Source organism: Lytechinus variegatus, chromosome 2 (genome assembly GCF_018143015.1).
Source record: "Lytechinus variegatus isolate NC3 chromosome 2, Lvar_3.0, whole genome shotgun sequence".
Taxonomy (NCBI): domain Eukaryota; kingdom Metazoa; phylum Echinodermata; class Echinoidea; order Temnopleuroida; family Toxopneustidae; genus Lytechinus; species Lytechinus variegatus.
The window spans coordinates 5,773,724-5,786,861 of NC_054741.1; the positions used below are offsets into that span (position 1 = coordinate 5,773,724).

General features: G+C 34.7%; 1 protein-coding gene across 3 annotated transcripts in view; it reads left to right on the plus strand.

Moving 5' to 3' along the window:
- LOC121407146 (WD repeat-containing protein 89-like) overlaps positions 1-13,138 on the plus strand; it is a 64,927-nt gene that overhangs the window by 9,906 nt on the left and 41,883 nt on the right. For all 3 annotated transcript variants that reach the window (XM_041598085.1, XM_041598087.1, XM_041598086.1), the window contains exon 3: positions 7,870-7,970. In XM_041598085.1, coding sequence (XP_041454019.1) covers positions 7,870-7,970 — 101 coding nt within the window. The remainder of the gene's footprint in view (positions 1-7,869; positions 7,971-13,138) is intronic.

The window sequence follows — 13,138 nt, forward strand, 5'->3', positions numbered from 1 at the left end:
CTGATGCATTTAGAAGGGAGATAGAGATGTTGTTTTCCTTGGGGAAGATTATATTGATTGTAGAGAATGTTCTCTATAATTATCCATGTGATTAGCATAATGTGCATGCATGTATGTGGATAGTGAGTTGGCTGGCTACATGAGGGTTCATTACATTGTATGTACATTTGTGAACCAAGTGCATACAGACACATTCTATCGAATCATTGGAAACAAAAGTAGAAAAGCAAGGAAAAGAAATCATTAAAACCTAATTTTTAAGATTACATTGAGCAAAAATTAATCGCACCAGAAAGTCTTTAATATCATCAAGATGAATTTGTTATACCCAGGACATAGTAAGTTAAACTAAAGTGAGTGTTTATCTTTTGCATTTGCATGATACCAATCATGATTAACGGAACATTGCCAGGGAATAATTTTCCTGGTATCGCATCGCAATTTACTTAACATTTTTGAAAAACTGCTCTGGCTATGCACAAAGTCTTTTGTATTGCATATTTTTACATAGGACTGAACATTACTTAGTTGAGAGCTTTTCCCTAATGGCCAAAAATGCTATGCAAATTTGTAAAGCAAAATTATTTCCTGATTGCATGTTACTATGATGGAGACATTATTTCATGTAATACTTTAGCCTACATTGTAAACAAATTCAAACTCTAAATGTATATGTCCTCCCTCTCCTAAATAAATGAAGTCATTATTATTTATGGCTCATGGAGCTGTGCATACTGATTGGCCATGGGGGCGGTGTAGTGAATTTTGATGATAATTTTCTACATTGGCCTTTCAGACGTCATGAAATTTATTGTAAGACTTAATCTTATGAAAGACACCTATTAAATATGAATACATTAACAGCTACTTTGATAATGGAACATTTTGCATAATAAGATAAACCACCAACTGATATCCATTTTTAAAAATTTCATCTTGTAATATTTCATGTTCGAAATTCAGAAAAGGAATGAAAGATTAATTTGTCATTAGTTTGTTCATATATTATTAAATAGTTTGTATTAGAAATATGTAGACATAGAGAGTTTGAGCTTGAGTGGCCACTTTGTGTAATACAAGTTTGTCTAATTCTTAGATACATCATTGACTGATAGTCTAGACCAAGTTGGAATTGGATAAAATAAGATATAGCCAGATTTCAAATTCTATGATAACTAAATATAGTATAGTATAGAGGCATTTTTTTACACTATCAAACTGTTATGGGGAGAACGATGTTACGACTAGCTTACATGTAAATTGTTTGTGCACTGAATGGATATTAAAGTTGTAGATAAGTTGAATTAGACCAAGTGAAATTATACCAAGACATGTTAGACAAAGTGGGATTTATTCAAAAGGAATAAGATAGACCAAATTTAAAAAGGATGTCTTTTTCACGATAGGGCACGTTACGTACGTAACGTGATAAGGGTGTCAAAAACACAAAAATAATGAAAAAAGGGTATCTATTTCGTTAGGAAAATTACGTGTTTAGGGTCGAATTTGCGGGGATGATAAACAAAATTAAAATGTTTTATAAAGGATGTCCTTTTTGCCCCAACACTTCGTGTTTAGAGTCCGATTTTCGCGAGGTGTAGAATGTGGGGTCGTACTAAACCAAATAAGTTAAAGCCGACGGCCGAAGGACCCGTAACAATAAAACATTCCTGTACTTGTTTAGGGGTTCATTTCAGGGAATATTTGCCAAGAGTATCGTTTTGTTTCCCATACTTGTTAAGGGTAGGTTTTCACACGCCAATACTTGTTAAGGGATGCATTTTCAGAATATAGAAATTACATGTTTAGGGTGCTTTTCGAGACCCCATGGTCGCGCATGGTATCCACTCGTGAATGGAAGTGGCCCCCCATTAGATTACCCAATGGGAATTGGACAAAGCGGTTAACCAAGTGACAATTCACAAACCTGAATGTTTTCATATTTGAAACACTCTGAGTGAAGCCAGTCTGCATGAAATGACTGGTAATTGAAGGAAAATGAAATAGACTGGAAGCAAATAAACTGATCCCTATGCAGGGAAGTGAGATTTATATCAATAAATATTTAATAGCGTCTTCGAATCAAGCCCCTTTATAATGACTTTCCTATGGACTGTGTTCGATCTAAAGTAGGACGTCTGTAAGTGAGCTGGAACATCATAGGTCTGTGATGAGGTGATTTGTGAAGTGATTTAAAGGTTTGTGGCTTTTTATTTCGTCAAAATGGGTTGTTGGTCTTCTGAGAAGCAAGGTTGGTAAAAGAAAATTGTTTATGGTGATGTGATTTGATATGACTAGGAGGGGAAGAGGGAAGAAGAGTAAAAAATGCAATTAAAATTGATTGAACAAGTATTTAGAAAGGGTATTGAAATAGAAAAAAAGACCATGAAAATGTTCCTGTGATATTGACCTCAACAAAGGGAAAAAAAGCAAACTACCATTTCATCCAGTCTAAGTTTAGTGATTACTGATATGGAGGTTGAATATCCCGTTGTGATATTGATCGTGTTTGATAATTGATTTTTTTCCCATTATTAACCTGCTTTAAATCAATTCAACTTTAAACTTAATTAAAATACTTAGAAAGATTCATGAAATATTTTGAAGCAAAATTAATGTTGTAATTCTGTGAATTCTTTGTTGAGTAAGCTCTTTGTTTGGTCTGACTTCTTGCATGAAAATCAAAACAATATTCCTGTACCGTGTACAAAAATGAAATGGTCACATACAGCGTATTATAAAATTAATGCTTGAAAAGATAGGATTGAACCTGGTCGATCACTCTATTGAGAGCCAGTGATATAAAGGCATATGAATACATAAATAACAAGTATTTTAATAATCATTATAAACTGAACTTCAACTATTCCATTCTGCATTAATTTTTAGATCAAAGTAAATAGTCTTAAATTCTGAATGATTTTAGAATTAGCTTAAAAATGTCCATGGAGTAAAATTCTTGATTCAAAGTACGAGATTGGTTTTGAATGTCCGTGGCAGCCCACTCTACTAATTTAGAATACAAGGTATTACAAGAAGAGGCAGGATCCATTGATGTGAGTGGGTGTTTAGTGGTATAATTCCCAAGCAAATGATACACAGAGATCCAATCGGCTGTAATACCCCATTGACCCGTGTATGTTACCAAAAACCTTTGGTAACCTTATTCACCAATGCCCTGTTTCCTAGTGGACAGCATCTATGTAAATGAGATGCTCTCCTGCCTACATCCTATAGGGGTGAAAAGGGTTTAATCGTGACAGTGCATAATGATGATGACTGGTGATAAAAGGATAAATAAAGCAGAAAAATTTGCTTCTGATTCAGGCAGAATGAGATAATGTCAATTGTCTTTTTTTGTGTGTACGGTGTGTTTTCAAGACCTAATGGAAGTCATTAACCGTCTAAAGAAGCACCAACAATTAGGATTGTCAGGCACCATATCAGAGAATCCTAATTATATAGCAGTGGTGTATGAGACTCTGATCATGACTGCCAGAAGACTTATTTATGATGGCACATTTATTGTGACATTAATTGGCCTACATATCTATGATGAGGCCTGAGTCATTAAGTCTAATTTGAAAAACATTTAATAATAGGCTATAAGTAAAAATTAATTAGATGATGGTGAAAAAGAAAGTTTTAATTCAATCAAATTGTATCTCATCAAAGTTTGCACCTACAAGTCAACCTGGAGGCCAAGGGCACTGTCACTAGTATATATCAAATGTCCAATATAAAATTCATGCTTTGATCACACCAAAGGTCATTGTTTTTATTAGTTGAAACACAAGGATATTTGAATCGCCTTAAATTGATTTTTCAAAGGAAGCACTGTAAACAAATGTGTTTAATAATGATTCTGAAGATGACCAGTGCATGTGAGTGTTTGTGAGACGGGGTGGAAAGAATAACCCATTTCTATGAATGTGTGAGGGAATCAAGTAAGCTGTTTAATGTGTGTATGTGTCGGGGAGGCAGGTGGGGGGTGGATTGAATGATCTATTCCACGTGTGTGTGTGTGGGGGGGAATTGAATTCTTGAGCTATTCCATGTGTGTACATGTATGTATGGGGGGGGGTAGATGGATCGAATGACTCTTTCGGGGGTGGGGGGTGGATAGAATGACCTATTTCCGTAGCAGGCTCTCTTTCATGTAGAGAGTTGTAAACACTTGAAATCTCTGGGTTGTGTCTTCCCTGCCAGGTAAGCCAAGTGCAAGTTAATAGTTCAAGATGCAGAGGATATGAAGACTTGACCTATCCAGAATATTGCCTATATTAAAGGATTTGAACCTCAAAGTGTTTTTTTTTTCAGATATAAATTTTGTTTAAAAAGATCAATTACATCTATACATGTACATACTTGTACATAACATAGCCAATATTTCAATATTTATCATTGTCTGCAAATATTACAAAATAGAACAGTACATCAAATATTTGAAGAACATCCATCATTGATTCATTTGATAATATAATTAGTTAAGATATTTATGTGCATTAGCCCAAATGTATTTAAAAAAATATTTTCAAGACACCAAGTATTTCCATTTATTTGATTTACTATAAAAAGAGCAATTCAGATCGATTGGCATATTCAGGGGTAAAGTTTGAATAAAATAATTAAAGTTGGCAAGTTTGACTAGGGTCAGTCAGGGTATGGCAAACTTTTTTTTTGACCTAGCCTTGTTCTAAATTTTTTTATCAAGACAATGTTTCAACATTGCGACAAAAAAGGTAGGGTTATATTTCTAAATAGCCTCACCTGCAGAATAATGCTGCTTAAGAGGCATTATTCATCTTCTGTCAAAATTCATCTTGTTAATATTTCTTCGTGGATTGACTTCTTTAAGTTTTTGGTTGTCATGGCAATGAGAGACCATCCCAAAGGGGAGTTCTGTGATGGATGGGACCATTGTAAAAAACGTGACAGGTGGCAGTACTAACCTTGCATAGGTGTGTGCAATTATGCATCACCATGAAAGCATCCATTATACAACTAAAATATGAAAAATTGCAAATGTATAGCACCCAAAAATACAAATTCAGCAAAGATAAGAAGAACGTTTCTCATCTGTGATTCGAAACACAGGAAAAAGCCAGGGCTTATTATCAGCAGTAGTTGTATAGAGGTGGGTGTGTACAGTGCCATCAGTTTAGCTACCCAAATACTGTATGAAAATTGTGAATTTGTCACCATCCAAAATTGAAAATGCAATTAGGACAGCAGGTTCTCTGTTTCTCATTTGAGTCAAAACACAGGAAATTGCAAGGGTTTATTCTCAAACCCAGTTCAATTCAGCACTTATCCATGTGGATATATGATCCCATTGTCATTGTGGTTATAATCCTATTTTGGTGAATTAATATAAAATCTGATTTGGACAGACATCGTATTTTGTGGGGGGGTTTTGGAGGCTGAATCCTGTTGCAGTGCAATGTGGCATGTTGATTGATACGGTCTCCGTCCATGGGTATAAATAAAACTCAATTAATTAGCTTAGATTGGTAAGCGTGCCAAACCAAGCTCAATTTGATGATACAGGATGATACTTGGTAGTCCTGAAGGTCATGTGTATTTCCAATTCTCACGACTGGTGTATTCACACCAACTCAAAGTTTGAGAATGTAGGTACATGCATACTCTGATCGGGAAATTTATCCTTATCCACCTCAATCAGAAAATATGGGGGAGCATTTCATGAAAGCACTTGTTGCATGTTTTATCAAAAGGGTCCTGTGTTATCCTACAGTTACCATAGTAGCAGTCAGTCATATTCAGGGTAAATTGTGTAGCTGACAACATGTCAGATGATAGGTCTATGTTAATGCTTCCCAGGTATTTTAGCCAATGTGAAAGCAAAATACTTGTAATATTCTCATAAAGAAGATACCTCTTAAATAGTAGGGACTTGTCAAACTTGCCAGAACTTTTGCAGGGATTTTGTTTCCAAGGTCTTGGATATTTTGGCCCTACAAAAGCAAATTACAAAAACTTTCCAAACCCAATAAGTATGTTGTTTGCGGATGCCGTGGGGCTGCTGAGCTAGCAATTTTGAATTGCACACATCGCCTCCTACCCAGACCATACTACGCATGCTCAGTATTTCAAAAACTTACCCTATAAGTCTCTAGTTTGGTGGGTATGAATGCACAAGATAATTATCTTATATTTTGAGCAATGAACCAGTTCTCGTATCAAAATTTACAGGTGTTCTGGAGTTCGAGTCGGTCTGAATACACCTGATAAACTATAAACAGAAATAGAGAATACTAGTATGATACAGGATAGGGTTCAGAGAACAGTGTCATTATTCATAAAGGCTATTGGCTATGGTGCACTTAATTTGAAATGAGGAGCAAGTAAAAGTGATGTTGATGTAGTACAAAATGTATTGAATGTTGATGATTATCAAGTGCACTTTACAATTTAGGAGATTGTCTGTCACAGCACTTAATAAATTGGTACCACAGAAATGTTTGATTCATCTTTTCAAATTCAAATTTGCAAGCTTACATGTTCCTATGATTGAATTAAATCGTCTCAATCATTTTAATCCTGCACTTTTGTAACACCGAACCAAGCGAGAGGCTGGAAACTTAATAACATCTCTAAAGTAATTAGGGGTGCAACAAGTGAAGTATGATTCGATTTCAAAGAAAAATCAGAATAATGAATAAAAATGAAAATAATGATCAGTAGTAGAAACAGAAGATAATAATAAAGGAATAGATTTCTTTGCTGTTCATTTGTAAAGAAAACTTGCTCATGGTTATTTTCAGCCTTTTTGACTGCTCATGAATTTTATGCTTTGAAAATTTATTCAGCTAATACTTGACACACATCACATGTACTGGCAGAAGTGATGCATCAGAGGCCCGAACACAGGCCTATTTATATTTGTCTCATGCACCCTGTTCTCCTCTTCTTTCTAAACTAGTTTAGTGGAAACCTAAGCCCAGTCTTACAAAGAGTTGTGATTGATCCGATCAACCACAACCATTGGATATGGAAAGCCAGCAACATCAACATCTAACAGGCTTGTTTGTTCAAAATACTTTGTACATATATGATGTATATTTAGGCATCCATTGTTTTTCTTGAAAATTCAGTGTGCTTCTTTTTGTTTGCCAAGGACATTTTGCTAATTTCCAGGAGAAAAAATTATGACATTGATGGATTTCCATATAGCTGAGATTGATGGGATCAATCGCAACTCTTTGTAATACGGGACCCAGTTTTAGTAAATTAGAAACCAGTTTAACATATAATGTGAATGCTCCAAGCGGTCTTGGATTGTGCAAGCTCGGGCTGATGAGGAAGGCACCTCTAGAGTGAGAATCTGACTCAGTATAAGCCAAGGTCAATATTGATTTCTATCAGGTAAAGGCCAGATTAAGGAAATGGCAAACATGTTTGATGTCATTTCACAATTTGTATTATTATTCACTGATTCAATGGGACGAAAACAGACAACTTTGTTTATCATGTCAACAATATTATCTTTTTGTTTGGATTCCGTTTCCATGAAATTCAATAGACAACATTCATAATTCTCCTCATCGTAACTGCAAGTTTAATTGTACATGTATGATTTTTATTTTCATTTCCTAATGTAGCCTGAAGAGAGTTTTCTAGTTAATGGATGCTCTTCTCGAACTGAAAAAAAAATATGGGAGCATGAATCTGGTATACTGCAAAAAAGGCTATTATAGGATATTTATTGACAAGTCAGCATACTGCTTGGAAAGTTTCTGCCAGATTTGGGGGAAAAAAACCCACGTAAAATAGTTGGTCGAGTTGACATTTGGTCCATCTATGCATGGTCTAACAGTGAACTCATTTTCTCTTTTTTCTCTGTAGGTTTGCACGATGTGGGGAGCCGTTGATAGCCACGGTGTGTTCAGATCATACCATCAAACTGGTCGGTAAAGATTCCATGTCATCACGAGGCCAACTCACAGGTAAGCTTATCTGACCATACAAGGGTCCATGACTTATTGCCAGGACAACAAGCTAGGATAGTGATATGGTCTTCTAAATAATCAACATTTAGAAAATTGTGGAACATGTTACAGAAAGAGCTACAATAAAAAGCAAATCCAAAATTCAAACCCAACTTGATATTTAATCAATGAAATGGGTGCACTATTGACTTGTGCTTTTGAGTTGTATTTAAACTCTGTCTGTGATTTGCCCCTGATTGAGTGATTCTTCTGCATAGTGACCAAAATTGAAGTCATATATTTAAACCAACAACAAAATATGAGGGTACTCAAGATCATTTCTTTTTTAAAGACCCCGATACTGTTATGCTGTAAATTGAATATGCACAACACTTTGTATTGAGGTCATTAGAATGATTAAGCAACATTCTATATTATCAAAGCAGTCCAATCATCCTCAGCCATCGCCTCAGGTGTGAAAGAATCGGCCTAACAGTAGTGGGGATGTGTATTTTAGATCATATAGATCAGTAAATAGTTGAGTGAATGATATCTAATGAATAGATTGATAAAACAGATCAGTAAATAAAGAAAGAATGAATGAATGAATGAATAAATGAATGAATGAAGTGAGTTAATAAGTGAGTGAGTGAAGTAATGTATTACTATCTTTTAAATCAAGTAAAGCTATTTATTTTCCGCTCTAAATTTTCAAAGCAGTATTTACACAGGAAACAAAATTGTTATGACATATTCCAAAAGATATACAAATTACTGAAAAGATATTGGACTGTAGTGTTATTAGAATTCTCTAGACATAAAGGCAAAAATAAAGAAAGCAAATTTCAACTTATTTTTATGTGGACAAATGCATTTGGTACCTTTCTATACTGTACATAGATGTTCATGCAAGGCTGTAGTGAAAAATGTAATTTTCCCTTTTCCTACCATTTTCTACATTTCTCTAGGGTGTGAAGATGGATGAAGCGTTAAGTGCCGAGTATTGCAATTTATCATGAGAATACAATATAATCAAGATGATTGGAATATTGATGAGATAGGGACGGGAAGTATGTGGGTGCATAATGTGTCACATGACAGAGAAAGGGTGCAACCATGAGAGAGAGGGGGGAGGGCAATGGATGTCTGCAAGGTGTTCAATAGCTTTTTTTTTTTCATTTTCACACGTAGCATTTTTTTCATTTTTCTTCACTGAAAGATGACTTCAAATGTCTTCAGAGAGGAAAGAGAGAAAGTGGAGAAAGGAAAGAGACAGAGGGGTGATGAGTTTGGCAATATTGAACAGAGAGACAGAGACACACAAACAGAGAGCGAGAGAACTCATTTCATATCTACTCAAGATTATAGATGAAATAGACTTGCTTATGATAGCACTTTACATTGACTGTTATAAGCTACTGAAATATTGGCATGTGATTGGCTGAGATTACAGGGCTTGGGTACCCTTTTGATTTCCCTCAATGCCCTTTTCATTTCTCTTAGATATTTTATGCTCCCTTTAAAAAAAATCCCAGTTGTGATGCAGTGTAGAAATATGCCTCATAAAAAATATGCCCTTACCTTAAATACATTTGCCTCTTAATACTCCAGTTATTTTGTGCAAATTTTGCAACTTTTTTTATAACTTAGAATTTTGAGATGCTAATTTTTCATGGTAATACTATAAACTAGATAATTTATGCAAAAATTTTGAAGAAAAAAACCTTTTCATGACAGCTTTTTAAATTGTGTTTTTTTTTAAGTCAAAGCATTATTTATCCAGACTTTGGTGCCTCATGATAAGCCCTCTATATGATTAAGAAGAGTTATATCTGTAGAATACAAACTGTCATGATGTCGTCTATGGATAATACCATGTATAGCTGTTGTGTATGCGACTTGTCGAGAGCTGACGTATGATTATAAGCTTTCATTATGTGCACAAAAAGCCCTTCACTGAAAACAAATATTTTCTCCATTTCAGCTATCTGCCATTTAAGATGGAATGACCGTGCCTGCCCAAAATGTTCCGTCAAACTTAATTTCAAGTCGTTGCGTATGGAAGGCAGGGCACCTCGCCTGTTCATTTTCCCGATGTAGCTTACAGATCGAATGAGAATCCAATTTAGGCTCAAATTTCCCTCGTAAAACAGAAAATTGAAAAGAAATTGGGAGAAGTAAAGGGCAAAGGGATAAGCTATCAAGCATCAGAGAAGTTGAAGATTCTACAATTTCCTTTCAATTAGATAAAGGAATATCTTAGCTACATGTACTAGGTCCACCTATGAATGGCTCAGAACATTGAATCTATGTTATACATTTTCTGGAAAGATATTCTGTATAACATTGTGATGATAGTAGAAGATTCAGGAAATTTGAATAATTTATCAAATTACAAATTAAATCAGAGAGGAAACAATGATTCTATTGAAGAGAAAGTCTTTTAAATCAAGGTTAATAAAGAAATTATCTTTTCAGAGGGTTTGAACACAACTCAAATGTTATTAAAAGTTGGCTTGGTGATGTTATTGTATGGGGGAATCAGAAAGTGAAAATTCATAATCTGCTACTATCCAACTGGAATCTTGCTTCTGAACTACACAATTTTAAACACAATTGTAGATATGATGAGCAAGTGGATGAGAAGGGGTAGATATTCTAGTCGTAAGGCTTCATGGATGCACTCATTATTTGTGGGGGGGAGGGCAAGATGCATAAAAAAATAAAGAAACTTTAAAGCGAGCGAGCTTTTCAGTTTGGTGCTTGTGCATTTTTTAAGTGAAATACTGAAATTAAAAGATTTGGGGTGAATTCTATTTTCATTTTTTTCAAATTATTGATGCCCCCCCCCCTGCATACGGTCATGTAAGGCATGCCACAGTCACACTGGCAAAACATTACATCATTACCAATGGAATACTGTCAGTTGGACTGGAATCGGTTACATTTGTTTGACTGTAGCGTAAGCTTTGCTTTACTTGACTGACAAGGGGTCTAAAGACCATCCCTAATGAGCAGTAGGTGTAGTGTGATGGCCTTATAATGGAGATCTTTCTAACATCCATTCCACTAATGTCTTTATTAGCACTCACTGCATGCACTCTCAACCTAATACAGCTGATGGTGTCTCCGTTAGAGAACCGCTTCACGCAGCAGTGAGCAATGCATAAACCACCTGTACAGTACCCTGTATGCACTAAAATTGCTTTCAACAATCTGGTTTACAGTAAACTGATCAAATTTTGTTTAAATTTTAAACATATTGCTTAAAACTTAAAGAATGTCCAGTTTCTGATATTTATTGCTTAACTATGAAACTTTGTTGTTTATTTTTTATATATATTTTGTAAGTTAATATAGTAAGCCAGGTTGTTTAAAATTTATACATGTTTGATTTCATCTTCTCTGGGTTTTTCATTTAAATTGGAATGATATTGTAAAAAAATGAATGTCATAATATTTTAAATGAAATTTTTAATGATCATCAATCTACTTGAATTTGCTTAGTATTATTAAATACAATTTTCATATGCAGCATATTGGTTTGCATTTAAATTAGTTGTTCAATAGTTACATGATCACTTTTCAGATATTGAAGGAGATGTAATCCTTTTCTATTTTAGAATTACCTTTACAATTTACAATAAAACCAGATCTACTATAAAGAGTAATCAGCTAAGCATTAAATTTATTTCTAATACTTTACCAGCAGACTTTATCATCAATCCAATGTTTGTCTAGTCAATATTCAAAGCCAATCTAATCTGGATTTATTCATCAACTCCTTGAAATTAAGACTGTACCTTTTTAATTCATCATGACAGTTGCAGAGGTCATTGTGATGTTTCTGAGAATTCAAATAAACCGAGTTGAAAACCTCAAAACAGTTGTTTAATTTATTGAGATCTATGATGTTATAGCCACCCTGCTTTCATTGACATCCAATCCAAACAAACATGGAGCCTGTATGCATACGTCACGATCCAACACATATCTATAGCTAACCAATGATTGTCGAATTCAAGAATACTTGCCCCTCTCTCTCTCTCAAGACATTTACATATATCGTGAATCTTCCGCTCGGCTTCTCATCTCTCGCCGCTTTTCTGCTTTCATCTCGGCAAACACAGCCACAGGCCATACCTTCAAATTCACTACCCCATGCCAAATGCTTTATGACCTGTAGAGGGAAGAATAGAGCGTGGGTTGGGAGATATTTCTTGCTTCTCCCCACAATCAATCACAATATCAGGATTACATCACCATCATCATCCACTTCAAGATTTTAAAACACAGGATTTATGTTGGAGGTTGAATGATGAAGTGCCTTTATTTCTTGTGAGATGTGGGGGGGGGGATTTTCTCAGTGATTGGGGGAAATACAGAAAGTCACAAAAGAGCCATCAATTAAAGGTCAAATTGAGAACAAAGAAGATAAAATTGACTAGTGAACACTGCTTGGATATCACTCATGTAAGAGACTCCCACTATATTTAAAGATAAATAGCTATAAAGAAACAAAAAACATGCCTGATAAAACTTAAAAACTTAAAATTTGCATAATGAGAAGGGGATTTTTTTTAAACTAATGGTGAGGAAATTAGTGAAAGCAAGATGAAAAATCAAATCCTTTGATGATTTTGAGAGTTAATGCAATACAAGGTAATGGCTCATAGTCAAGATATACTGGAAAATTGTATTAAACATACACCACCCGGTTTATGTAGCATGCTTCACCAATCCCTCAATACACCAGTATTAGATTAATATGTTTGGTTGTTTTATCTTATTTGGTGTTAATAAAAGTCTTTTGTGTAATTTTAACACCTTGGGATGTTGCCTCATTTTTAATTATCATGGTTCTTTTTTTTTAGTGTATTCATGTAAACCATGAGCTGAGTGCTAAGTTAGGTAAATGTCGAGAGAGAGAAGTTATATAATTGTTGATTAGATAAATGTCAAGGACGAAGTAAACGTAATCTTTGAATATTCATGAATGATGAATGAAGGTGTCCAGTGAAATGTACATTTTGTCATTAAACAAGATTCAGGTGGTTTTATACACCAACATAAATAAATTTGGCAGTGCTTTTGCATTATGAAGATTGAATCTTCTCCCTCCACTTCTCCCATCATGTAATAGTATATTCATCCACTGATTATCTGATGCATTCTGGTCCCATTGA